The sequence below is a fragment of the Eschscholzia californica genome, unplaced genomic scaffold, assembly GCF_041429995.1.
Source record: "Eschscholzia californica isolate CP2 unplaced genomic scaffold, dmEscCali1.0.p SCAF_6, whole genome shotgun sequence".
Taxonomy (NCBI): Eukaryota; Viridiplantae; Streptophyta; class Magnoliopsida; order Ranunculales; family Papaveraceae; genus Eschscholzia; species Eschscholzia californica.
In genome coordinates this window covers 40,193,665-40,221,382 of record NW_028238483.1, presented here as the reverse complement: position 1 = coordinate 40,221,382, position 27,718 = coordinate 40,193,665, and the positions used below count along the sequence as shown (strand labels likewise).

At 36.0% G+C, this 27,718-nt stretch overlaps 4 protein-coding genes across 4 annotated transcripts; all 4 read right to left on the bottom strand.

Annotated features, from left to right (window-relative positions):
* Nucleotides 1-191: 191 nt before the first annotated feature.
* Nucleotides 192-4,912, bottom strand: LOC147534817 (mitogen-activated protein kinase homolog MMK2). Its single transcript, XM_086645285.1, has 6 exons — nt 4,239-4,912; nt 2,564-2,693; nt 1,902-2,039; nt 1,425-1,757; nt 791-974; nt 192-701 (listed from the first exon to the last, which is right to left on the bottom strand). Exons 1-6 carry the CDS (start codon nt 4,409-4,411, stop codon nt 529-531), a joined length of 1,131 nt encoding a protein of 376 aa, XP_086501411.1. The 5' UTR covers nt 4,412-4,912; the 3' UTR covers nt 192-528.
* Nucleotides 4,913-6,845: 1,933 nt separating this feature from the next.
* LOC147534816 (mitogen-activated protein kinase homolog MMK2-like) lies at nt 6,846-11,957 on the bottom strand. The gene is made up of 6 exons (XM_086648577.1): nt 11,669-11,957; nt 9,034-9,163; nt 8,629-8,766; nt 8,150-8,482; nt 7,459-7,642; nt 6,846-7,366 (listed from the first exon to the last, which is right to left on the bottom strand). Exons 1-6 carry the CDS (start codon nt 11,839-11,841, stop codon nt 7,194-7,196), a joined length of 1,131 nt encoding a protein of 376 aa, XP_086504703.1. The 5' UTR covers nt 11,842-11,957; the 3' UTR covers nt 6,846-7,193.
* A 1,575-nt stretch (nt 11,958-13,532) lies between these two features.
* Nucleotides 13,533-17,247, bottom strand: LOC147534815 (putative serine/threonine-protein kinase At1g01540). Its single transcript, XM_086648576.1, has 7 exons — nt 16,389-17,247; nt 15,001-15,105; nt 14,751-14,873; nt 14,471-14,641; nt 14,133-14,262; nt 13,832-14,038; nt 13,533-13,739 (listed from the first exon to the last, which is right to left on the bottom strand). Exons 1-7 carry the CDS (start codon nt 16,904-16,906, stop codon nt 13,698-13,700), a joined length of 1,296 nt encoding a protein of 431 aa, XP_086504702.1. The 5' UTR covers nt 16,907-17,247; the 3' UTR covers nt 13,533-13,697.
* Nucleotides 17,248-19,020: 1,773 nt separating this feature from the next.
* LOC147534814 (small ribosomal subunit protein eS10z-like) lies at nt 19,021-21,234 on the bottom strand. The gene is made up of 5 exons (XM_086647573.1): nt 21,029-21,234; nt 20,895-20,943; nt 20,521-20,797; nt 20,097-20,229; nt 19,021-19,320 (listed from the first exon to the last, which is right to left on the bottom strand). Exons 1-5 carry the CDS (start codon nt 21,029-21,031, stop codon nt 19,237-19,239), a joined length of 546 nt encoding a protein of 181 aa, XP_086503699.1. The 5' UTR covers nt 21,032-21,234; the 3' UTR covers nt 19,021-19,236.
* Between the last annotated feature and the right edge of the window lie 6,484 nt (nt 21,235-27,718).

Genomic DNA, 27,718 nt, shown 5'->3' with positions numbered 1-27,718 from the left:
TTGTTAAATTCTGTATGACAAGTTTACAGCTTGCTATATCCCTAGTTAAGGTACTATGGACGCGCGGATTATTCAAGGCTCCATTTGTTATGCAAAAAACGTTTGGGTGTGGAAATCAAGTATTTCTCGTGAGAAAGAAATCATCATAAGAAATTTAACACTAAAACTGAAAATACTTCAACACACATAACTTGCTTTAAACTAATGTCATAAGAAATAAGTATAACACAAAAACTATATCCAACCAAAAGTCACATAGTTTACTTGGAAAACGAAAAACATGAGACCAACATACACCTTTACATAATGTCTGAACCAAAGTTCCAGAGCTCTGAATGAATCCTCGATATGCAATGGCAAGAAAAGACCTGCACAACGAGATTCGAAGGAGTTCTGCTAACAGTATCACTAACAACCTCTCTAATCACTCTATAACATCATAGTGCCATTTTAATTTATTGCATCTCCGAGCAGGTAATTCCGTACCTCTCCACTGCATACATTACATATTAACCCGCTTCTCTCTCTTCAATGAGTTGGGTCTGGGTTGAACTTCACGGATTCCCTCCAGATTAGCTCCTTGATGTTTTCTTCGGTGAAAGAGGGTTGCTCGAAATCAAAATTGAAAGGCTTTGCACAAACAGGTTCATCGTTGATGTCGTGAAGAGATTTTAGGTAAGGGTGGCAAAGGGCCTCTTCAACTGCATTCATTTCGAGATTTATATATATGAAAAATTAACAGAGGAATTTGATTTAAAGAAAAAACATATTTATGAATATGATGTGATACCCGTAATACGCTTGCTTGGATCAAAGACGAGCATTTTCTCTAGCAAATCGACTGCCCCAAGAGATTTGTCTGAGAATCTAACAGAGAAAGGTTGTTTTGGATATTGTGGGAGTTGTCTAACATATCTCCGTGCATTATCACTTCGTAGGAACCCAAGACTGGAATCATCTGGTGAACCTAGTAGCTTTGTCACCGGAAAAAGCAAAACTCTGTCATTCTCAAATACTAAAAACATAAAATCTCTGCTCCTATTATTATCGACAACATAGAGGTATAACTTTGTTCATCTACAATCTAGTATGATTATATAACCTCGAGCCGAGCAATTTCTTAAAAACGTATTCGCTTATGCAAGCAATTGGTTCTTTTCAGAAGTGAAAGGTGTAAATATTCGAATAACACTATTAGCACCCAAATACTGTTTTCAGGCATCAAAACTACGAGCCTTTGTAGTCAGTCATGAGACCAGTAGTAAAGTATAAGCAAGTACAAACTCAATTTGAAGCAAAGATGCAGAAAAGAAGCAAAGTTATGCAAGTCAGTAACCTAAAATGTTTGAGATTCTGAATAGGAAAAACAAAGAGGTGGAAGATAAGTGGTAGTGATTGAACACAAGAGAACTTCAAAGGAATACCTCGGTGATCAGTCTCAACTGATGAACATAATCTTTGCCTGGAAAAAGGGGTTCTCGGGTCATGATTTCACCAAGTATGCAACCCACAGACCAAATATCAATTGCTGCAGTATACTCTGAACAATTAAGGAGCAACTCTGGTGCCCTATACCAGCGAGTAACAACATACTCAGTCATAAAATCAGTTTCAGAAGTCGTCCTCGCCAACCCAAAATCGCCAAGTTTAAGGTCGCAATTAGCATTTAGAAATAAATTGCTCGGCTTAAGATCACGATGCAAGACATTTGCAGAGTGCACGTATCTAAGTCCACGTAGCAACTGATAGAGAAAATACTGCAGCAGCCACCGTTGAAACAAAAGTGAGTCAATAACGTGCAATATGATTTGAAAAACAATTATAACAAACAATAACTACATAATGGAATATTTCATATATCCCTTAAAGATACCCAAGAGAAAAAAACGGTATTGTCAAACCTGACAATGGTCATCTGTTAATGGCTGGTTGGAGCGTATAATCTGATGAAGATCAGTATCCATTAGCTCGTAAACAATGTATACATCATTGAAGTTTTCCTTCTGTGGAGGCCGTATTATGTCCTTGATGGCAATAACCTGTGACAGGAAATAAATATTCAGTCATGCCAAGTAACTTCACCAGAAAAAGAAACCCAACAGAGAAAAGCAAGGAAAATCCTTGATGGCAACTAACAAGACAATACTAAAATGCAGTGTGTTTAAGAGGGCAAGGTATACTTATATTGCTCGAGAGAAAGTATTTTAGGTAAAGGTGCATACATATAAAGTGGGAAAAATTTTATAATGCATGTGAATTATGTGGCAAGTTGAGACGCCTAACCATATAAGCCCATCGTCGGGAGCTACTATCGAATATGAAGAAGAGGACTATCGAATATGGAGAAGAGAAGAAGGGAGGAAATATCCCAAACAAAGACATTAATACATTCTTACATCAAGAATGTAGTAAAGAACAATAAGTATGTCAAAATATAATAAAGGATTTGAAAGTTTACCGAATGGAGTAAAGGACAAAGAACTGAAAGACATTATAGAAGTTTTTTTAATCATTGGGTGCTTAAAGGGAAGGCATTTAAAAGCTATGGCAGTAAGAGACTTACATTTTCGTGATCCATGTGACGCAGAAGCTTAATTTCTCGCAATGTCCTTTTTGCATCTATCCTATTGTCAAATGCATTTCCTATCTTCTTAATTGCAACTTCTTCTTTTGTATCTGAATTCATAGCAGCACTGGAGAAAAAAAAAGTTAGTAGTACTCTTCATTTTTGTTTCAGGAAAAATGGAAGACATACTAGATAAACGAGATGACAAATGTATCTTAGTCTTATTTCCCCACAAATAAAAAAAAAGACGACTTAAAGTAAAAGTTGTGATACTATAAGCTCTAGATGAAGAAAACCTTACAAAGACAAAAGCAAGAAAATGCGAGAGTGTCTTCAAGATGTTTTTCCAAGACAAATTTTTAGTCTTAGAGTATGGAAAACATTCCTATCAAGATATGCTGTCGGCAGTAGATAGCACAAAAGTAATTTAATGGTGAGGTTTATTCATTATAATCAAGACAAGACCAGCCTCGTTCTTGAAGGAACTGAAGATTTAGATGATATTAAAGTGTAAGCTGAAACATCCGAAGAGGTTCAACAAATACATTAACAACAAGAACTCAAATAAACCTTCTAAATCACCAAAATCCTCTCAATGGGGCCAGCCAGCCTATACTAATAGTACATGTATTTCCTCTTTTCTATCTACTTTGTAAATCCTTTTCCTAATTGAAATAATCAAATCAAACCAGAAATTTACCTACACATCCCAACTTTTATGATGTGAGCGAAAGTTTCATGTGAGAGCACTTAAACCCACTAGACCTCTTAAAAATGGTTAACAAAATCACACATTTTTTTAGATCTTGCCAAGGAATGTTGAGCAAGTCTGGCGCCTAACTGGTTAGGCGGAGAAGCCCAAGGCGGTTTAGGGTAAGCCCTTGCAAAGGAAAAAACTTTCTACCATGTACTACTAGCCTAGTGGGTCGAAGACTCCGAGTGATGCCTAAATCAATTACAATATTGACCAATCAATAATTCTTCATTTCCGGTAGAAAATGATAATATGATCTCAATTAAGTCAAAATCCAACACACACCCTGAAAAAATACAAAAATAAATGCCCAAATCCCAGCTAAAGGCGACATATAGAAACTCAAAAATGAAGTCATTGATACAACAAATAAATACAAAGTTAAAAGATTATCCAAATAAAAACTTATAATTTCTAAATATGAGTTTTTCTTCTCTTTTCATTTTTTCTTTGTTGTCAACCCAATTCGAAAAAAAAAAAAAAAAAAACTTGTCCCTCTACTTTGAGAGCAGCTGAAAATGCTTAAGAGAGCTCAAATAACCCTACCTCAAAACAATAAAAACTTCTCCAAATGAACTCAAAGAATCACAAAAGATCAAACTTAAATCTTAGCAATTACCTCAAAATAACAGCTAAAAAACAATTGAAGTAGAAGGAAGAGGAACAACTAACATTCTAAAAGTGTAACAAGAAAAACCCTAGTAATTAATAACATCAGAACTCCTCTACATGACCTAAAAAATTACCTAAAGCCCTGATTGAATGAGAAATTCATCAAAACATGAGCTCAATCAATAGAACCCTTGACAAACCAAAGAAACCAGTAACTCTACAAGATTACCCAAAAGGAAAAAAATTTACTACAATAAAAGAAAGATACACTAAAAATGAACCCTAAAAACAGAAGAAAAATCTTACCAAACAATACCATAAGCTCCTCGACCCACAGGTCGAATCGGTGGAACATACTTGGAAGAAACTTCAAATAGGTTTCCATAAACATTATACTGAATATAACGACCATCATTAGTAAGAACTCCTCTGATATTATTATCACCCACCACAACTGAACCTGTTTCTCCAGACATCATATTTCAGTACTAGTAATAATTTTCTCACTCTAAAATACAAAATTGAGAAATGGGTATTGAAGAAAAACACTGAAAGAGAGGAGAACTAAAAAGGGTTGGAAAAAAGTTGTCGTCTTCTCAACAAGTCTGAATTTTCTCTTGTGTTGAGACAGAAATGTGTATTGGGGAATGAATGAATGAGTGGACTCCGCGTGGGTGGGGACTGGGGAGAGGGAGACGTTTGAATGGAGTTTGGGTGGACTTTCTTCTCTTTTGTATTCTCAAACTTCAATGGAGTTTATTTGATTCAACTACTAGTAGTATAAAATTATGGTCAATAGAGGTAAACTCTCAAGATAATGCCTAGATAGATATGAGGGTTGGGTCGAATTGGGTCCGACTGGATTGGATTGGAGCATTTACAAGTTACTTGCACAGAGGAAGATCCGTTCTCGCTCTACCATGTAATTTTTGGTCTTTGTTGTGCTATGCAGAGATTTATAAATAGTACGAGGCTTCAACAAAAAAGATAAGAAAAGAAAAACCTTCGTAAATGGTTTAGATGTACAAGTATGAAAATTGGGACCATATGATACTTCTATTATCTTTTAAGGAAAATTTAGAAATGAATTTTGACGTTGGAAGTAGAAGTTTAAACTCAACAAGTAACCTAATTTGTAATACGCTCGAAGATCTTTCTTACAGATGTCTATTTGACTTGCACTTCGACTGCAAAACTAAAAACAATTTTAGTTATTGGTGGGCATTAGTTATTGATTACAGGTCCGATTATGTGTTCTAAACATTCATCTAAGAAAAACATTGTCCATTCGGGGCTCCCTAGACAAAAGTTCTTTTCACTCGGAGCAAAATGGATTGTATGTAACCAACCACCTTTTTTATTTGTTGAAAGGTACGTGACCAACCAACTAAAGACCCTCTTTTAACTTCCCAATCCATTCTCCTTTGGTCAAAGTCACTGGTATAAGTCAATAAACAAAATTGTCAAACATCCGGAACCCCTTGACTATGACCATTCAAACACTTCAATCATCCCTTGTTAGCTTGAAACGTTACTGGTGGTGGCATGTGTTGGTCAAACAAGAAATATTCTAGGCTTGGCATTTACAATTTATTTTTATTTTTTGTCCAAATTCGCATTTACAATGTTAATAGATAGATGGGATTGAGCTCTTTTTTTCTCTTCAAATGATGTGATGGAATCTTTCATCCTCTAAAATCAAATAGGTGACTTACCACGTTGCATTATATTTTAATTGTACCTAAATTTTATAAATATAATAGTATCAATTGTTCTATGACTGAGTTATGTCGAAGAATCACATAGTTCTATCTTATGTTTACTTTTGTGGTAGTTAGATACATAGTTTCATCAAAACCTAATTTTTTTTTAGGGATAAATGTACATAGTCAAGTCATGTTTTATTACAGAGACTCCGGCATGTAGATGCTTGTAACGCGATTAAGAGCAATAAAGTGCCCTAGTCTTGTCTTAGTTACGCGTGTATTTTATTTCGATTAAGACATTACTTGATTGTATCATATCCTTATGAGTATGATCCACAATATCAAGGCATTGTGGGTCGAATACATTAAGAAAAATAAAAATTTAGAAGTAAAGCAAATTGCTTTAAATAAAATCATGTCTATGAGTGAGTACATTGAAGTGGTGAGAATGGTCAAACGAGTTCCCAACTAACTTGATGTGAGAAGCAATATGGATGGTTCCTTTTCTCAAAGTCTTCTCTTTTATTAGTATAAGCTAGTAAACTTCGAATCTTTGAAAACGAGTGAAATATTCCTATAACCATCCGTACGATAATAACATTAAATAAAATGTCAAGTTATATGAAGTTTTTTTTGGGTCAAAGGCGATATAGTCCTGTCCTTTTAATTGAAAGTTACTCACATTGGATGAATTCTTTCAAAAGCTTATTAAATTATTTCATGATCAAACATTCTTTTTTAACAACTAATAGAATTTACCCTCTTCTTTCTCTTTATGTTCTTTTTATCTTCTCACCATTTCATTATCATCGTCATAATCATCGAAACCTAATTCCACCAAGCATAGACCACTTCTTGTTTTCCTCCATTTTTCTCTTCTTTTCCTATTCTCACATAAAAATGGCAAATTACCATCCAACAAAGATAGAAAGTTCCAGTGCCGATCGAGATTGTGATAGAAAATAAAGATGTTACAAAGAGAATAATACATGAAAATCTTCAAAAACTACATCCTGGTTTCTCATTACATCCATAACACTGGGAAGAATGAATTTTCTGTCATACAAATGCTTGTATAATCCGTATACTAATAAACTTTATGGTTATTCCGTTAAATATGTTTGTGTGATAAAAGAATGAAAGAATAAAGATGAAACGTTGGTCACTCACCGATTCGAATTAGAACCCTCTTGTGTATGCGGTCAAATTTTCTGTCATAACTTGCTTTAAACTAATGTCATAAGAACTATAACACAAAAATTATATCCAACCAAAAGTCACATAGTTTACTTGGAAAAAGAAAAACAAGAGACCAACATACACCTTTACATAATGTCTAGACCAAAGTTCCAGAGCTCCCAATGAATCCTCAATATGCAATAGGAAGAAAAGACCTGCTCGACGAGATCCGAAGGAGTTCTGCTAACAGTGTCACTAACAACCTCTCTAATCACTCTATAATATCATAGTGTCATTTGATTTTATTGCATTTACGGGCAGGTATTTCCGTACCTTTCCACTGCATGCATTACATATTAAACCCATTTCTCTCTCTTTAATGAGTTGCGTCTGGGTTGAACTTCACGGACTCCCTCCAGATTAGCTCCTTGATGTTTTCTTTGGTGAAAGAGGGTTGCTCAAAATCAAAATTGAAAGGCCTTGCACAAACAGGTTCGTCGTTGATGTCGTGAAAAGATTTCAGGTAAGGGTGGCAAAGGGCCTCTTCAACTGCATTCATACCGAGATTTATATATAAGAAAAACTCACAAAGGAGTTCGATTTGAAAAAGAAAAAACATATTTATGAATATGATGTGATACCCGTAATACGCTTGCTTGGATCAAAGACGAGCATTTTCTCTAGCAAATCGACTGCCCCAAGGGACTTGTCTGAGAATCTAACAGAGAAAGGTTGTTTTGGATATTGTGGGAGTTTTCTAGCATATCTTCGTGCATAATCACTTCGGAGGAACCCAAGACTGGAGTCATCTGGTGAACCTAGTAGCTTTCTCACCAGAAAAGGCAAAACTCTGTCAATCTTAAGTACTAAAAACATAAAAATCTCTGCTCCTATTATCTCGACAACATAGATGTATAACCTTGTTCATCTATCAGTCTAGTTATCTAGTATGATCATATAACTTTGAGCAATTTCGAAGAAAGTTCTTGGTTATGCAAGCAATTGGTTCTTTTCGGAAGTGAAAGGTGTAAAGATTCAGATAACACTATTACCACCTAAATATATTGTTTTCAGGCATTAAAACTACGAGCCTTTGTAGTAATGAGACCAGTAACGAAGTATAAGCCAGTACAGGCTCAATTTGAAGCAAATATGCAGAAAAGAAGCAAAATTATGCAAGTCGGTAACCTAAAATATATTTGAGATTCTGAAGCAAAAAGTGGCAGATAGATGGTGGAAAGTTGTCTTTGGTACTTCAAACACAAATCGTGTTACGTAGAAATCAAAAATGCCGGGAATAGTGATTGAACACAAGAGAACTTCAAGGAATACCTCGGTGATCAGTTTCAACTGATGAACATAATCTTTGCCTGGAAAAAGGGGTTTTCGGGTCATGATTTCACCAAGTATGCAACCCACAGACCAAATATCAATCGCTGCAGTATACTCTGAACAATTAAGAAGCAATTCTGGTGCCCGATACCAGCGAGTAACAACATACTCAGTCATAAAATCAGTTTCAGAAGTCGTCCTCGCCAACCCAAAATCGCCAAGCTTAAGGTCGCAATTAGCATTTAGAAATAAATTGCTCGGCTTAAGATCACGATGCAAGACATTTGCAGAGTGCACGTATTTAAGTCCACGTAGTAACTGATAGAGTAAATACTGCAGAAGCCAGCATTGAAACAAAAGCAAGTCAATAACGTGCAATATGATTCGAATAACAATTATAACAAACAATTACTACATAACGGAATATTTCATATAACCGTTAAAGATACCCAAGAGAGAAAAAAACAGTATTGTCAAACCTGACAATGGCCATCTGTTAATGGCTGGTTGGAGCGTATAATCTGATGAAGATCAGTATTCATTAGCTCGTAAACAATGTATACATCATTGAAGCTTTCCTTCTGTGGAGGCCGTATTATGTCCTTGATGGCAATAACCTGTGACAGGCCGTATTATGTCCTCGATGTTATTGTCGACTCAACTAGCGAGACAATACTACACTGCGGTGTGTTTAAGAGGGCAAGGTATACTTATATTGCTCGAGAGAAGGTATATTATAATAAGAATGTCAAAATATAATATAGGATTTTAAAGTAAGTTTATCGATGGAGTAAAGGACAGAGAACTGAAAGACATTATAAAAGCTTTTTGAAAATTGGGCGCTTAAAGGGAAGACATTTAAGCTATGGCAGTAAGATAGTTACATTTTTATGATCCATGTGACGGAGAAGCTTAATTTCTCGCAATGTCCTTTTTGCATCTATCCTATTGCCAAATGCATTTCCTATCTTCTTAATTGCAACTTCTTCTTTTGTATGTGAATTCATAGCAGAACTGGAAAAATGGAAGACATATTAGATAAACGAGATGCCAAATGTATCTTAATCTTACTTATTTCACCACAGAAAAGAAAAAAAAAAAAGACAACTTATAGTAAACGTTGTGATGTTATAAGCTCCGGATGAAGAAAACCTTACAAAGACAAAGGCAAGAAAATGCGAGAGTGTCTACAAGATGTTTTGTCTTAAGAGTATGAAAAATATTTGGGCAGCACACAGCCCAAAAGTAATCAATTCAGAGCAGAAATTTATCTACATATCCCAACTTTTATGATTGAGTGAAAGTTTCATGTGTAGAGCACTTAGACCCACTAGACCTTTTAGACTTGGGTCTTGCCCAGGAATGTTGAGCGAGTCTGGCGCCTACCCTGGTTAGACGAAGAAGCCTGGTGCAGTTTAGGGTAAGCCCATGCAAAGGAAAAACTTTGTACCATGTACTAGCCTAGTGGGTGGAAGACTCCGTGATGCCTAAATCAATTAGTGTCATTGACATAAGAGATGTCGTTTCTAGTCTATCTCTTTCTATTTCTATATATGGAAAGTATTTCTCATTTCCGGTAGAAAATGATAATATGATTTTAATTACGCTGAAATCCAACACGCACCCTTAAAAAATACAAAAACAAAGGCCCAAATCCCAGCTGAAGGCGACATATAGAAGCTCAAAAATGAAGTCATAATGATACAACATATAAATACAAAATTAAAATGCCCAAATCCAAATAAAAACTTATAATTTCTAAATATGAGGTTTTCTCTTCTTCCTTCTTTTTCTGTTGTTGAAACCAGATTCGGTATGGTTTGAAACCTTACCGAATCTGGTTTCAAGGTCTGGTTTCTCCTGCGAAGGGAACCCCCTTCGTTGGAGCTATAGAGAGAGATAGGGCAGAGAGAGCGAGATTAGAGGGAGAGATGGAGAGATTAGAGAAAGAGATCAAAGAGGGAGAGATTAGAGAGAGGGAAAGAGATTAGAGAGTAAGATATATATAGGGCAGAGAGAGAGAGGGAGATTAGAGGGAAAGATTAAAGAGGGAGAGATTAGAGAGAGATAAAAACAAAAATGTGAAGGTCGCCGGAATTTTTGACCGACCGGCGACCATCGCCGGAGAAGATGATGAGGTGGCGAGAGAGTGATGACGTGGTCCAGAGAGGTCATGAGATGGAGGTGAGAGAAGTGTGTTTAATGTTTTTAAACAAATTTCAGTTTGGCCCCCTAGTTTGTTCTAAATAAGTTTAAATTTTTTGGGAATCTACCCATATTTAAAGGCCGCGCCTTTGGGGAATAAAGAAAATTTTCCGGGGAATAAATTCTCGAGAGAATCCAGATTTTTTTGAAAATTCTCCGGGGAATAAATTTTTATGGAGAATACAGAATACATTGTTTTGAAAGTTCTCCTCCATCCCATCTGTCTCTCTGCCACTTCATCTTCTCGCGCACCTCATCATCTTCTCCGGCGAAGGTCGCCGGCCGAGCAATTTTTCGGGCGGCGACCTTCAAACATAAAAAATAAAAAAAAATTATGTTTGAAGGTCGTCGGCCGGAAAATTGGCCGGCCAGCGACCTTCGCTGGAGAACTTGATGAGGTGGCGAGAAGATGAGATGGAGGAGCCTTCTAAATTTTGTTTTATTTTGAACTCCCAAAATTAGAAGCCCGTTAGCAATAAAAAGAAACATAAAAGTCAATCTTATTTGACTAATTTTAAGAAAAGTCTTTATTCTCTGGAGAATTTTCTGTATTCCCCAAAGCCACGACCTATTTAAAAGGGGGTCAAATTTGAATTTATAAAATCTCTTTTATGGAAAGGGCAATTATGGAAACAAAAAACTTAACTACTAAAGTTAAGTAACGATGTTAACAAAAAGAGTCCAAATTTGAATTTACGAAAAACAGGGGGCCATAAAAGAAGCTGGTTACAAATTAGGGGACCAGAAAAAAAAACAACTCTTTGTTTTTTAATATAATGTTTTTACATATATTATATATTAATTATATAATTATATTTAATATATCAAATTTTAGAAGTTATAATAAATAAAAGTAATAATTATAGATTTAAAATTAATAAAATAACAAAGATGTCAATATAGATATTTGAATAGTGATTTACGCTTGGAGTGAAACTTTACTTAAAAGAGTAAAAATATAGAGATTATGCCGAGCTCCAACTTTGGGAGATGCTCTTAGCAATTACTTCAAAATAACACCTAAAAATCAACTGTAGTAGAAGGAAGAGGAAACAACTAACATTCTAAAAAGTGTAACAAGAAAACCCCTAGTAGTTTTTTTTTTTTTTGTTGAAAAGAACCCCTAGTAGTTAATAACATTAGAACTACATGAACTAAAAAAAATGACCTAAAACCCTGGTTAAATGAGAAAATCATCAAAACATGAGCTTACTCAATAGAATCCTTGACAAACCAAAGAAAACAGTAACTCTAGAAGGTTACTCAAAAGGAAAATTTTACTACAATAAAACAAAGATACACTAAAAATCTTACCAAACAATACCATAAGCTCCTCGACCCACAGGTCGAATGGGTGGAACATACTTAGAAGAAACTTCAAATAGGTTTCCATAAACATTATACTGAATATAACGACCATCATTAGTAAGAGCTCCTCTGATATTATTATCACCCACCACAACTGAACCTGTTTCTCCAGACATCATATTTCAGTACTAGTAATAATTTTCTCACTCTAATACAAAATTGAGAAATAGGTATTGAAGAAAAACACTGAAAGAGAGGAGAACTAAAAAGAGTTGGAAAAACTTGTCCTCTTCTCAATAAGTTTGAATTGAATGAATGAGTGGACTCCGCCTGGGTGGGACTCGGTCACTGGGGGGAGACTTTGTTTTTGTTTTTTTTTTTTGTTGTTGCAAGGGGGGAAACTTGGTTTCTTTTTCTACTACTACTAGTATTTGTTTTCCAAACGTTTGAATGGAGTTTGGGTGGACTTTCTTCTCTTTGTTTTCACACACTTTAATGGAGTTTATTTGCTTCAACTAGTTTAATTATGGTCAAAAGAGGTAACTATCAAGAGAATGCTAGATCCATATGAAACTTGTTACTCGCATAGTCGAAGATCTTATTCTCATAAGAGTATGCTTTCAATTATTTTTGGTCTTTGTTATGCTATGTTGTAATTGTGTTTCAATCTTTTTAATCTCTTATTTCTAAATAAAACGAGGTTTCGAAAGAAAAAACTTTCTAGATGGTTTAGATGTACAATTCGATTTTTTGGTCAAAAGTAAACATACTAAGAATGGTGTGAAATAGGGGAGGAAAGGATGACAATACTTTGGTTTTAGCCATCCAAAGGCTTTGTATGAAACTTTGGGACAATGTGATACTTCTATTATCTTTTAAGGAAATTTTGGAAATGATTTGTGACTTTGGAAGTGCAAGTTTGAGCTCTAGGCTAGCCTAGTTTGTAATACACTCGGGTATTTGAGTATTAGTTATTGGTCATTGATCAGAGTTGGATCATACATTTCAGACATTCCTCTAAGAAAAATATTGTCTGGTTTGGAATTCGTTCTAGACAAAAGTTTTTTTCACTAGAACAAAATCGATTGTATGTCACAACCAACTTTTTTATTTGTTGAAAGGGGTGTGACCAACCAACTAAAAACTCTCTTTCAACTTCCGCACCGTTCTCCTTTGGTTCGATTAAGACATTACTTGATTTGTAGCACATCCTTATGAGTATGATCCACTATAGCAAGGCATTACCGGTCGAATGCAATTATACAAATAAAAATGTCAAGCTAGTGGTGAGAATGGTTAAAGGACTCCCCAACTAACTTGATGTGAGAAGCGGTATGGTTGGTTCCTTTTCTCAAAGTCTTCTCTTTTATTATAAGCTAGTAAGCTTCCAATCTTTGAAAACGACCTAAATATTTGTGGTAACCATCCGTACGATAGTAACATTAAATAAAATGTCAAGTTATATAAAGTTTTTGTTTGGGTCAAAGGCGATATAGTCCTGTCCTTTTAATTGAAAGTTACTCACATTGGATGAATTCTTTCAAAATCTAATTAAATTATTTCATGATCAACTTTCTTTTTTTAACAACTAACAGAATTACCCTCTTCTTTCTCTTTATTTTTTTTATCTTCTCACCAGTCACCATTTCATTATCATCATCATAATCATCCAAACCTAATTCCAAGCATAGACCAGTTCTTGTTTTCCTCCATTTTTCTCTTCTTCATCTTTCTCTCTTCTTTTCCTATTCTCACTGTCTCACATAAAAATGGCAAATTACCATCCAACGAAGATAGAAAGTCCCGTTGCCAATCGAGATTGTGATAGAAGATAAAGATGTTACAGAGAGAATAATACATGAAAATCTTCAAAAACTACATACTGGTTTTTCATTACATCCATAACACTGGGAAGAATGAATTTTCTGTCATACAAATGCCCGTATAATCCGTATACTAATAAACTTTACGGTCATGCCGTTAAATATGTCTGTGTGATAAAAGAATGAAAGAATAAAGATGAAACGTTAGTCACTCACCGATTCGAATTAGAACCCTCTTGTGTATGCCGATGTTTCTACAAAAACAAATGATGAACAAATAGGTCATTCAGTAATCGAAGCATGACAAGGATGGATATTAATAAACAGTTGAAAGAAAGATTCATACTTTATCTTCGAGGTTGTCTGCTTCAATCATGTGAATAACTTGTCCCATTTTAGGCCTCTGGTGTGGGTCTGGATCAACACATCTAAGAGCAGCTAAAAGAACCCGTTTCAGTTCCTTCCGAGGAGGAAGTTCAGGAAATTTAGGATCAGCTATTTGGTCGTAGCTTCTATGCTTAATCAGTTGTTTTACCCATTCCACCAAATTCACCTGTAAATCGACTAGTTTAACTACGAAGTTTCTCTAAGAAGACGATAATAAATTAGAAATAGACTGATATAAGAGGAGCTATCTAATAGATTACCTGATCAGATGATTCATAGTAATTAACGGGGTTTCTGCCAGTAACTATCTCCATGACAAGAACTCCATAGCTGTAAATGTCGCTCCTTTCACTCAGCTTACCAGTGCAAGCATATTCCGGAGCAACATACCTAGCAAAACACATAAATAAGTCTATAACATAATTTCAAACCCCTAACTAAGGCTTCTTCAAACAAGAAAATTTTGTTTGTTTTTCACAATTTGAACCCTAAATGTTGATTCTGGTTTAAACCTACATTGAAGTTCGGTAAATTCAAAATGAAATGGAAATCTAAGAGTTGTCACAAAGTGAGCACAAGAGGTCAAGTAAACACACACCCATATGTTCCCAGCACACGAGTTGTCACGTGGCTCATTTCAGAATGCAGCAGCTTGGCGAGCCCAAAATCAGTAACCTTGGGATTGAAATGTTTATCAAGTAGTATATTGTAAGATTTCACGTCCCGGTGGACAACCTTCGGCTCAAGACATTCATGGAGATAAGTCAAGCTGCGTATATATAAATATGTCAGAATCATTTCTGAGTTATGTATGTGAAAACTTGCGTAAGAACTTCGTGAGAAAGTAAAAGTAAGTTTTCTAGAACAGAAGTATATACGCTTTTGCAGTTCCGAGAATAATATTCATTCGGATGTCCCATGGTAGAGGAGTGAATTTTTTTTCTTCGCCGTGAAGCCACTGGTGGAGATCACCATTCTCAACATACTCATAGACAAGCAACCTAAACAACAAAAGCAGACGATTTTAATAAAAGAAGATCTCCCTGTGGTAATATTAGTCCTGAACCTAAAGAAAAAAAAATATAAATAGAGAGAGAATAAAATTATGAAGTAGACATTAATCAATACCTAGAATCTCCCTCTATGCAATACCCGATTAACGAAACGAGATTCTTGTGTCCAATACGTCCAAGTGCTTCCACTTCAACTTTAAAATCCTTCTCAATTTGACCTCTGATATTAATTCAAACACTACGTTAAGTTGAAATATCCAAACAATACAAATGGCAACCCGAGGAGCCAACATTGAACACAATTAGAAGCAGAAAACATTGAATGCCAAACAAGGAATTATGAGAGTAGTGAACATCAATTGGTGCTAGCAGTTTGTAGAAACCTAAGTAGAGTCGTTTTACTGTTAACAAATGTCATGCGACAGTTGTTAGTGAAGCCCCACTTTGGTTGGCTGGTAACATGCGTATCTCTTCACCGAGGAGAGCAAGGTCAAAATGTTCTTGTTCCAACAAAAGAGTCGGTGATTGTAGTAAGAAAGGGTTGCGAGTTGAGACACCCCTATATTAGTATCTCATTTTAGATTATACAAGGTGCTACATGTTTCCGTGACAAAGACTGGGTAACATTGGTACTAATGCTATCTAGCCAAATACATATTTTATCTAGCCAAATATTATTTTCTATATGATTTATAGGTTTCCCTCTTCTTCAAATTTTACTCAAACCAGTTTGTATTCCTAAATTAACTTCACCGTGTTTGGGGGATCTTCAAGAGACCTTAGAGAATTTGTTCTCAAATTAATATGAAAGCAGATACAGAAGAAAATGACACGGCTATAAAAGAGACGTGCAGAGTTGTGAGATTAGTCCCAAATGGAAAAACAGTAATCTAGTAGCCAAGAATATAATGTCTAGGTCCTTTTCTACTCAGCAGGATTGGTTTTGAGTTGGATGACCACAAACTTATCATGCTAAGAGAGCTAAGCTCACACGTGGTAGGACTGATGACCATCCCTATTGCTCCAATTCCAAGTCAGCCGCCAAAAAGAAAGACACATGTTAGGCCCAAAGAACCCCACAACGTGAGGGAGCGTGTGAGAATAGTCCGACATGATAACCAAGAATATAATGTCTAGGTCCTCTCTACTTAATACCAATTGGTTTTGAGTTAAATGACCACAAACTTAACAAGAGTAAACCGGGCAACATAAAAGCTAAGACAATAAAGAACATGGGGGGTTTTGGCAGCAAAATCGCGGATAATTTTCCTTCAAACGAGCTACCCTTTGTTTCTAATCATTCAATATATAATTCAATCAAGTTCTATTATAGTTGAGGTGAAGTTCTCCCTCTCCTAAACAAAATCTACAATCTAGTCTAAAATTATGAACAAATCAAATATAGTTGTTATTCAAACTAAAAGAACTCCTCAATAGAATAATCAGATAGTTGGTTTTTTCTCTAATGAATCAAAAAGTATGATTTTTGGGAAGTTAAGTTACCTGTTATTGAACAACTTTTTCACAGTAATCAAACTATTATCCGGCAAAACCCCTCGATAAACACTTCCAAAAGTGCCAACTCCGATCACATTACCTTCAGAGAACCCATTGGTTGCCTTCTCAAGTGCTTTCAGACTATACAAATTTCCCCATCCAGCATGAGACACCTCCGGATTTGACGACGAGCTAGTAGAAAGTACAGCTGGATCCCCTTCTTTTTCTACATGAATTTGAACTTCAGGAAGAACAGATTGATGAGGAGGAATAGAAGAAGAAGAAGAATCTGGGAGCTTGTGTTGTACTAGATTGGTGTAATTAGGATTAGGGTTTTGGAAACGTAGTCTTGATTGACGTCTAGATTTAGAAGATTTTCTACAAGTACAAGAGATGATACAGGTACAACAGAGGATAAGAAGAATTACTAGTCCAATACAAATAACAATCAAAACCCACAAATGAATGCCCAAAATAGATGTGGGTTTGGAAAAAAATTTGGTAACTGAATCTGCTATAGACATGGCTAGAGTCTAGAGAGAGAGAGAGAGGGAGTTTCCTAGAGAGAGAGATGAGTAGTAGTTTTTTTTTTTTGATGAAGGAGATGAGTAGTAGTTGGTAAGGGAAATTTGGTGAGATTAGGATTTGAAGGAAGATCTATGATCTACGTAGTTGAGTAAAGAAGAAGAGTATAATCAATCATTCATCAGTTATAATACAAGTCGAGTCAGATTTGAGTGAGAGATAAGAAGAGTGAATGAGTTGGGGAGTGGGGGTAGAAAACAGAACTGTGTAACGGTTAGATCTGTCTTTTCTTTTTTTCTTTGTTTAGTTGTCCACTACAAAGTATCATGGATTCATGTGTGATGTGTCTACTTTTAATGGAGGATCTATAATTGATTTAGATACATAGAAAAAGAATATCTTCTGTTTATTACTATATGTTTAAGCGCATAAATCTTGCCTTGTTAAGAGAAAAAAATATTATTTTTCTTAAGAAAATTGATTACTCAATATTTGCTGACTTAGTTAAGTATCATACTATTATATTTAGAATTTAATGACAATGAGAAGTGTAACAAGAATATATAGTGATATTCGAGTGTTTCCTTGAAAATTTTGTATTAATATAGTACATTCTATTTGTATTGAACAACGTTCAAGCTTTTTACATTTTAATGTGCTAATCTGAGTGGTGTTTCGATACATAAATTTTAAAATTTTTGTTTTTTTGTTTATTAAGTTTACAAGTTATGGTAATTTTGTATAGTGGATCAAATTTCCTTTTTCATTTGGAAAGTAAAGGCCTAGACCCTATCTTAAGATCTATAACTCATGTATTTTTACTTCAAGTGAAAATCATATCTTGGATCTCCCAATAATAAAGTGAGTGTCCAACAACTACATGAAATAGTAGTGGAGAAAATTTTCTTCCTAAATGTTTATGATATTGAATTGTTATGGTCACTTTTTTGAACTTCTTGTGAGGAATCTCTCAAATATTTTTCATTTTAACTCTATCTAACCTGGTTGGTATGTTCCCTAAAACTCGAAATGAAGAAGTTCCTTAATTCTTTTTTCGCCTGTTTTGTTTACATTTTTTACCATCTTTTCTTTTCTTTTTCGCTCATGATAAGAGCATTAGACGCACTTGAGATTCCTATTTCTACGTGGTGAATAGAGATCTTTCAATTTTTGCCTCTCCGATGTAAACCTCTAAAGTCGTTTGTGTTACTTAAGTGACATGTTAATTATTGTAAACAAACATATAAAAAAAGAAATTGTAAAGAAATACTGTAACTATTTTGAAGATACACGGAGACTCAATTTTTGTTAGTCTAAATCTATTATAATAAAACATGGCATCTGGTTGTCTAAAAGATAAGTTTGGTTGTTTATTTCTATTGGGAGTTTGATAAAGATCAGATCCAAACGACCGATATAAAATTCTCTTCGTTTAAATCGTCACATTTTGAATCAACACTTGGTCGCTCGAAGGTTTATACTTTCGGCTATGGAAAGTGAAATGGAGGCTTGTCTGTTTGCCCTAGATATTGGGCTCTCTAAGGAAAATTCACCTTATATACGAAGGAGATAGCCATACGATCGTTGGATTAATCACGAACGGTCAGGATGAACCTCCTTGGCCCCAATAGCGTTATCCGGTTCTGTCGAAGAGATGCAAACACGGCGGCCCACGAGAAGGCCCAGCAATTTATGACTAACTGAATCTCATGTTGGAATTGTAATCTTTGTTTTTCTTTAACTTCATTGTCTTGTATCTCATTTGCTGCTTAGTCAGCCTTATACGAATTTTTCTTTTTTGTTGAAAGACCTTGTACGAAGTTGAATTTCAAAAAAAAAAAAAGCAAAAAAGAAAAGACATCCTAGAGGTCCCAATTATAATAAGTACAGCCATTTCATATTTATTTTTTTGGAATTGGACGTAGAGCTCGCCTGCCAATTTCCCTACCAAGTACCGACGTCGCTCCCAAATCCAACTTATATACAGGAATTAGAGAGTATGTCTAAATCAAGAAGATTCAGACTAATACAAACCTTCCACAATCTGACCAAACCCAATTCAGACTGCAACTCAGACTTGTAAAAAGTAATCACTACTACGATTCAACTTAACTTGCAACAAAAAAAAAAAAGATTCAACTTTACTTCCTCAATAACAATTTATCTAGAAGTGTATTCATAATATCTGAAAGCTCAACAATAGATTGTCAAAAGCAACGAAACTGGTGGCACAAATAATGAAATAAATCACAGTTTCATCATACTTTAGTTCGAAGCTATTCTAAAGTGATATGCTATAATAAGATTCTGAAAGACCATCACTCTGAAATCAAGGAAGGTCTGAGCTAGCAGGTCCTGCACCGTAACCACCACCACCACCGCGACCAAAACCGGGCCTCCCGCCTGGACCTCCCTGCAAATACGAATTTAACAATCAGTTAATAAGATTCCCAAAGTGGTTGGTATTAGGGGGGAAACAAAGCCTCCTAGCTATTACTCAGTAATGGTATGGTATAATTGAATTGCAAACAGAAAATCCATTTTTGAAAATTTAAAACAAGCATTTCATTAAAAACTTATTGTAGTCAGTAGAATCATGTTATTAGTGCAACAATTCATCTATAGAAAAGATAAATAAGGAAAAGAGCACAATGTCCAAAACTTTCAATTTGTATTTGGAAAGCGTAATCCCATTCAGAGCGGTGTTCCGAAAAAAGCAAGAATTAAAAACTAAGTAGATAACAGAACTACGAGGAGTTCCGAAAAAGAAACCAATCAACCATTCTTGAGGCGTTAAAATGAAGTCCTGAAGTAATAAAAACGAAGAGGCTAGTCTCGGAGTGTATGCCTCTAACCGTGTCTTCAGACATTGATCACAATGTCGAACTAGAAGTCTACAACATGTCTGAACTCCAACGTGTATATGACCTTATTCGACACTTCACATTGATTCATATACAAGTTCGAGAAATTTGGAATAGCAAGGCCGGAGTACATTTGGTTTACTTAGCCCATATAGTATTCACATAGGTAAACAAATACTTGAAGTGTTTTCAAGCATGTACAGAAGCAATTAAATTCCTAATACCGAAAGTTTACTTATCACACTTCCCTTAACTACAAAAGTGAAAGCATTAGTCATAACCTTGATACAAAATAACAATCCAAAACTATAAAACAGAACTTTACCCTAAAAGAAGGTTGGAATTCAGGTGGAGCTCCTCCTTTGTCACCGAACTCGCCAGTAGGCCCTCGGGGACCTCCTCGGTACCCATCACGATCACCAAATCTGGGTCTGTCTCCTTCGAAACGAGGAGGACCTCTGAAATTTCAACAATGAACAAACCCCAACAAATCAAAATTCAAATTTTATATAAATAAAACCCACATAAACTAATCCCATCGTGATGGGAGACAAACTTAGCGTGCCCCTTATAAGGGATTAAAGATCACTTCTCACTAACGCAATTTAAGGTGGCGAGGCCCTAAAGTGCCAAACCGACAATGTCGCCAGCATCCTAGAAGGCTGGTCAACGCAATCTAATAACAATTTAGCATCTGCTCAGATGTTCAAAAATCACCACTAAAATGGTTGATAGAACTAAAATATTACCTAGGTCGATCTCCTTGAGGACCCATTGGCCTACCACCAGGCTTAAGAGATTTCTTCAAAGTAGCAGGAACAATCTCAGATGGAAGATTCAAATACGTTCGAAGAAATTCAATGCCTTCATTAGTGAGATACCAGTAATAATGCATCCAAGCAAAAGTCTCACGAACGTATTCTTTCGATTTGAAGCTTTGCATCAGCTTGATTACCTGCAAGTTTGGTACATCAATGTCTGGATGTTTTGCGAGATTGTAATCTTTCTTCGCATAGCAAACTCCCTCTGATTTGATTCCAAGTAAAAGATAAAGTAGATAAGAAATTAAAATAGAACTATAAATTGTTTAATTAGTAATGTAGTTAGAGAGTGAAAATGGAACCTTGGAAGAGGTATTTGGAGATCTCTCTACGGTTCTTCTCTGAAATGATCTGAGAGAAAATGATAATAATAATAATAATTATGAGATTTGCATTGCTAGAAAGGAAAGTTGGAAAATTAGGGTTTTTCACTTACCATGGTTGGAGATGTTGAGAAGAAGACGAAGATGAGACGAGGGAGGTTCTGCTGTTTCTGGTTACTTCCGTGATCACTTTACTGCATAAGTTTGTAGTGGAAGAGAGAACCACAAAACCCTAGAAGGAAGTTCTATAGGCAACCCCAATTTTGTTCTTCACGCCCCTTAAATTAGATTCCGTTTTGATCCCCACTTTGTGACCAACTGGCCGTTTTGACCACTATAAAGTACAAGTGTCTCACAGTTCGATTTGACCTCTAAAATTTGTCCATATTTCCACTTTTACCCTTATTGAATTTTTGTTTTTATAAAGTTTTGTTTGTTCACCTCATATTCCTTTTGTCGTCCACTTCACTCTCTCGCTCCTCTAGTGCATCACTCCCTCAGTCTTCCGCATCACTCCCTCTCCACAATACCTTCTCCAACCTAAAAAGATAGTTGATTCTTATGTATTGCACATTTAGTTTACATTTTTACCCTGTGAGATGTGACGTCGTCACATCTGAACCTAATCTTAGCTCTCTCGAATTTGAAATTTCATCTCCACACTAGACATTTTGCACTGATGTCAATTATTGTTTGTTCTGACGTAATTCTTTTTCGTATTAAAAAGTTATTTTTGGAACAAAGACTAATTTATTATTAGAAAACTCCATTGGAAAAGGGGTCCGCCTCACTCATATTAGTTTGTGAAGTCTTAGCCTTCTCACAAACCAGGGGCGAGCCCACATAGGGGCCCGTGGGGGGGCACGACCCTAATGTGACTCGTATGTGTTAAATTGCATTTGTGACTATATTATGTATCTATAGTTCCTCATTTTAAACAAAATTCTTCTCTAGCTCAAGTGGTAAAACGCTTGGGCTACATTGTGGAGGTCTTGAGATCAACCCACACAAAACACCATTTTTTCTTGAATTTTCATTACTTACACTTTTTTCGTAGAATGTCTACTATTTACGTTAGTTAAAAGTATTGTTTGGTTTAAGATGACTGCTTATTGAAAATACTTTATAAAGTGCATGTTTGGTCTAAAATTGGTTCTTATTAATTGAACAAATTCAATTTGACCTCCTTAAAGTGACCAACTTAATAAAACGACTTGGTTGAGATGATGAGTTTTCTAAATAACTCCCTTAAATTTGATTTTGTCTGATTTTTCAGTGACTTGTATTTTAGACTTTAAGATTATTTTTTTACACGTTTGTTATAGTAAACATGTTATTAGAAAGAAAAGTTTATCTTTATTTTTTTTTCATTACGATCACTTTTTTTTTTGAATTGTTCAGCGTGTCTCGAACCCTTGACCTCAAAGGTGGAAGATTATACCTCTTACCACTCCAACCAAGGGTTGTTGACTCATTACGATCACTTGCTCTTCATCATCTCCACAATCGTTTTCTTAATCTTCACCACTATCTCTTCATTCATTCCTTTGTTTTTTATTTTAATATTTTTTGGGATGCAATTGGGGGAAAGATCCCCAAACCATATTAATGAGAAAATTATTACTTGTTGTACATCAAAATTACCATGGAATATCTAAACTATAAATAAAATTTTGTTGAAGTCTTATTTTTTTATTCAGCCTGATCGTACACTATGGAATTCTTTCACTAACTATTACAAAAAAAAGTGCCCCCACTCATAAAATTTTCTGGCCTCGCCACTGTCACAAACTGGGGCAATTCGAAGGCACTCGGACTGGGCCTAATCAATAATGGGTTTGAACAGTACAGACTCAACCCAGTCTCATGCCCACATGAAGTGCCACCCTCCTCGTCGTCCTCGAGCAAAAAATGGGGCCCACATAGATATACTATTGGTGAAGGTGGTAATCTATCATTGGTGCTTCCCAAGAAAAAACTTGGGAGAATTACTGAAACCCCCGACTTTTGATTATGCGTTTACTGAAACCCCCGACTTTTATTAGTAATTACTGAAATCCCCGACTTCTGTTAGATTTAACGGTGTGATGCTGTTAAAGGGAGAGAAATGACCAAAAGGCCATTTACTAAAACCGGACCTGTTGGGATCAGAAAACGCGAGCGCCTTAAACATGATACCGGGGCGCTTATATCAACAATCCTTCTTCTCCAACCAGAACAAATACCCAAATCCGTCACTTAATTTGAAATCAAAACATACTCTCTGGTCACAATCTAACTAGTCATAAATTATTATGGTTCATTCAAGTCTTACCACACTATCAAAGATAAAAATCTAAAACCAAATAGAGCATAAGTAATCGAAAAGCTCCAAACTCCTGCTCCATTCTCTCAAAGTCCATAGAATCTTCAAATGACTTCAAATCCCTAGCATTATCTATCATTAACAAAATTTCAAAACATAATGAAAGTATTTAAAAAATTCAAAATATAAAGAGATTGTGATGCAGGGGCACCCGGCGTGGAGACTTTTTCCATGACCGAACCCGGTCATGGGCCAACCGGCCAGAGAGAGTAGATTTAGGAAGTCCTTATTTTAGTATGATTATTAGATAATTTAGGTTTAGGAAATTATGTTATTTTAGTATTTCCAATAATTGGAAAGGTCCAGATTTGAGTCTAGTTATTTAGGCAGTTGCAGTATTTTAATTATTTAGGAAAGTCTAATTCAAGTCTATCTAGGAAAGTCCAGAATCCTATAAAAGGATATCTAGTTTGTCTATTATTCTCAGATTGAGAGAAAAACCCATTTGAAGTTTTAATAAAGTTGAGTATTTAGAGTTATTTGATCTTTATTTTCATCGTTCTTATTTAGTTATTTCATTTCTTTAATTCCGCTGCGTTTCTACATCAAGTGGTATCTAGAGCCAGAAAATTTTTTTTTTCTCTTCATCACCATGGTTAACACTACTATCACCGCTACACCAACTAAGGAGAAAACACCAACCTTTTCATCTGAATGGGACAACATTAAAGAAGGGCTATCTGCAGGTAAAAAGTTGGAAGAAGGTTTCAAGGAGTACAAGAAGGAAACAACAGAAAAATTCGAACGAATCGATCAACGTTTCGATCAACTCACCGATTCCATCAACAATCTTTCAAAGCAACTCAAAGGTATGTGTATCAATCAACCCTCTTCCCACACTTCAAACCCGTTACCTATCGGTTCCAATACACCACCAATCCTCACCACCACTTCACACCCTAACCGGTTTTCACCTATAGGCTTCCCTACCGATACCAACATACCCCTATTCGGTCACACCATTAGCAATCCTTGCCCAATTACACCTCCACCCTCCATCACAAACAACCCAACGACTCCTACAGTAAAACCAACAACATACCCCTCCTATAACATTCCACACTCAACCACTCCCAACACCCCACAACCATCATCATTCTCCTTCACCAATTCCACCATAAACCAAAACCGACCACAACCCGAACCCTACCTCCTAACCGAACATCACCACTATTCGACATCACCCGAACATCGTATCCCAACCAACAACCAACACACCAACAGTGGACACCAACAACAAACCCAACCTATCGGTCCCTCACGTCCTTCCCCAACGTATCTCGACCCTCACACCCAAAACCCGTTCACCCGAACCGACACCCATCTTCTTTACCAACCACACCCCTACCTCCAAAACCAACAACCCGACAACCACCATTACCCCCACACTCGCGATACAACACCATCACCTAACCAGCCCTATCAACTCCGAGAACACCCAAACACCACTCGACCCCAAGTTACCGAAACAGCCTTACCCTATCATCTCCAAACCGATCCTCACCCTAATCCACGTAACCGAGACCCATACCAACCGATCACCCGAAACCGAGAGACCAACCTAACCCTGATGAGTCATGAAAATGTCTCATCTGAATCTCTTAATTTGGATTAGTTAGTCCAGTTCGAGCGGTTACTCTGATGATTTGTTTGATTTTCTTTCTCAGGTCTCATTTACGGAGTTCGAGGCGAAAACATCGTGATAAAGACATACTTGAGGGGCATTTTGGTCATTTTAATGACAAGGGTATTCTGGTCAATATTAGTGCTCAGATGAGAAGTGGAGTCCATGACGAGTCCGTTGGTGAAAACAGAAGTTAAATCGGAGTCCGGACGAGAAAGATAAAGCGAGTCAAAGTTTGGGTCAGAATTAGTTGATTATAAGTCAACATAGATTTTCGGAGACACGTGGCACAAATGTAAACGTCAATATGAGATTTTTCGGTGCACTGTTGGGCGTAGGCGGTAGACTTTCGGGATGCATAAGAGTCTTCGATCCCATACACGTGAAAACAGTTTACCATGATAGTCCCAAGTGCTCCAGCCCTTCATCTCCATGCACGCTGTGATCGGACGGCATCTGCGCGATCCTTGCTATCCGACGCCTTGTATAAGTACGTCTCACACTCTTAAACTGCTCCCCGCTACACCATATCACTCCTAATCTCCTACACAACGTGAATTGGTTAGTTGGCACCAGATTTGTATCTCCATTTCTCTTTATCTCCTCTCTATATTTAGTAGAAACAAAATAAAGATAGAGAGGGAAAGTTTAAGAACCGAGAAGGAAAGATTGAGAGAAGGCAAGATTTTGAAAGAAAAAAAAGGAAAGAAGAACCGGGAGAGAGAGAGATTTATTTTCTCTTTCTAACAGAAAAGGAAAGAGGATGGAAACGAGCTAGAGAGAGAGAGAGAGACATTGGCTCGGCTATATTACAACAACATCACGGCCATTGAAAGGGACTCGGTTTTGGGGATTGATCCTCTCGAGCTCGACCTATAGCAAAATCAGAGAGAGAGAGAGACAGAGAAAGACAGAGAGAAAGAGGAGAATCATCTCTCCATTCGGCCATTAAAGTATAACCGAGAGCTAGAGTGAGAAAGAGTTTGAGAGTTTACTGTTAGGTTTCTTTTTCTTTTGATTCTTCTCTTTGTGAGAGAGAGAAGGAGAGATTGAAAGAGTTAGTAAGAGAGAAGCTCTTGAATTGTAGAGAGAGAAAGAGATTTAATTAAAGTTATAAAACTCCATTATTATTTTTTCTTCTTTCTTCATCATATTCGGTTATAAAGATTAAGAGAGAGTTTCTGTGTTCATTAGAGAGAAAAAGAGAGAAGATTGAAAGAAAAAGAAAGAGAAAACAGAGAAGGAGAAGAAAAACCAGGGAAGGAAAATTATTTTCTCACCTGGAAATCGTTTCCGGGAAGACGAGAAAATAGTTTTCCCTAAGGGTCTGTTTGGCGGAATTTTGGGAAAAACAGAAGGAAATCATTTCCCTAAGGCCCTGTTTGGTTTGGAAATAGCGAAAAAGATAAGTTTTCTTCCATTCTCTTTTATTATTCATATTTATTTAAATCTCGATCATGATTAGCTAAGACTCTCCATCTAGGGTTTTACGATGAAACCCATTTTTGACCTTTTAGAGATATAATTTTTATTGATTAACTCTTGATTAATGCTTCATAGTTTAATTCGTTTTAGTTTGATAAATAGATTTTCTTTTCACTATTTATACTTTTCGATTTGATGCATCGTGCTTATGTTAAATCATTTGACGGTTCATACTTATTAATTGATAAATAGTAGTTTAGAGATTTATTTATTTAAAATAAAATGATTACATTGTTATGTTTTATTCGGTTTTAACGAAAACATCTCCCGGAATTAGGATAGTTCATTATCCGAAATTCTGAGTTATAAAAAAGAGAATTAACCATTTTAAGTATTTGTTTCTAAAAGTGATTTTATGTGGTGGAATCCTAAACCCTAGACTCCTCTCCCCATTTGAGTTCATTTTCATTTCCGTAATTTTATTTATTTTATTTTAAAAACCAAAATCAAAACCATTTTCAAAATCGTCTTACTTCCAAGTCTTAGAATAGGTTTCACTTAGTCTCTGAGGAACGAACCGGTCTTACCGGAATTATTACTTGACGCCCGTATACTTGCGGGTGGTGACCTATTTAGGGTAACCTTCTAGGCCCATCAAGTTTTTGGCGCCGCTGCCGGGGACTATGTTTTAAATTTATTCTAATTTTGGAAAGTTTTTATTTTTGGTAAGTTTTGAATTTTGGATACTTTGACTTGCTTCTCTGTTTTTTGGTGTGCAGAACACTAAGGAGCTGAAGAGGAGGCGCAACAAGGAGGAGGACCTCAAAAGAAGAAATTTACTGTTTTTATTTTTTTGTATTTATTTTGGTGAGGAGAGACTTAGACTTTTTAGTACTTTCTTTTGTTTTGACCCTAAATTGGAGGGCTTTTATAAATTGTAACCGAAAAACCAAAAAGAAGCCTCGGGTTCGAACACTCGCGGGGAGAGTGGCCCGGGTCGTCTACAAAGGTCGTCGCCCGTCTTGAACGGGAGGTAATTTTTCTAATCACCCACGAATCCCCTGTTAGTGGGTACTTTTTATAAGATCTTAGTAGTGCTTCCTCGGTTTTTGTGTTAAAAAAAAAAAAAAAAAAAAAAAAAAAAAATGGACCAATAAAAAGGAATCAAGTGTAGTTTTTGCAAGTGTCAATTCCCATCTTGTGATCGTGCCTGACCATCATGGCGCATTTTTCTAATGGTTGGACGTACCCTGTTGATGATGATGACCTTGATCTAAAGGGACCCGTCATCAACCGAACTGATATAACCTTAAGAGAATACCAACAGTTGCGTAAAGACTGGCTTAACCAACGTGGTACGACTCTAAGAGATTGTCAACGACTTAACGA

What these genes read in the sequence shown, in the direction of transcription:
- LOC147534817 (XM_086645285.1), bottom strand. Translation starts at nt 4,411, where the DNA reads ATGATGTCTGGAGAAACAGGTTCAGTTGTGGTGGGTGATAATAATATC. An exon ending in GTCACATGGATCACGAAAAT is followed by an intron (nt 2,040 to 2,563) that starts GTAAGTCTCTTA and finishes TTCCTGTCACAG; the next exon opens with GTTATTGCCATCAAGGACAT. An exon ending in AGTTGAGACTGATCACCGAG is followed by an intron (nt 975 to 1,424) that starts GTATTCCTTTGA and finishes CCGGTGACAAAG; the next exon opens with CTACTAGGTTCACCAGATGA.
- LOC147534816 (XM_086648577.1), bottom strand. Translation starts at nt 11,841, where the DNA reads ATGATGTCTGGAGAAACAGGTTCAGTTGTGGTGGGTGATAATAATATC. An exon ending in TAACAGATGGCCATTGTCAG is followed by an intron (nt 8,483 to 8,628) that starts GTTTGACAATAC and finishes TGGCTTCTGCAG; the next exon opens with TATTTACTCTATCAGTTACT. An exon ending in AGTTGAAACTGATCACCGAG is followed by an intron (nt 7,643 to 8,149) that starts GTATTCCTTGAA and finishes CTGGTGAGAAAG; the next exon opens with CTACTAGGTTCACCAGATGA.
- LOC147534815 (XM_086648576.1), bottom strand. Translation starts at nt 16,906, where the DNA reads ATGTCTATAGCAGATTCAGTTACCAAATTTTTTTCCAAACCCACATCT. An exon ending in AAAAAGTTGTTCAATAACAG is followed by an intron (nt 15,106 to 16,388) that starts GTAACTTAACTT and finishes AATTAATATCAG; the next exon opens with AGGTCAAATTGAGAAGGATT. An exon ending in CAGACAACCTCGAAGATAAA is followed by an intron (nt 13,740 to 13,831) that starts GTATGAATCTTT and finishes TTGTTTTTGTAG; the next exon opens with AAACATCGGCATACACAAGA.
- LOC147534814 (XM_086647573.1), bottom strand. An exon ending in CCTCAAGGAGATCGACCTAG is followed by an intron (nt 20,230 to 20,520) that starts GTAATATTTTAG and finishes TTGAAATTTCAG; the next exon opens with AGGTCCTCCTCGTTTCGAAG. An exon ending in AATTCCAACCTTCTTTTAGG is followed by an intron (nt 19,321 to 20,096) that starts GTAAAGTTCTGT and finishes TCGTATTTGCAG; the next exon opens with GGAGGTCCAGGCGGGAGGCC.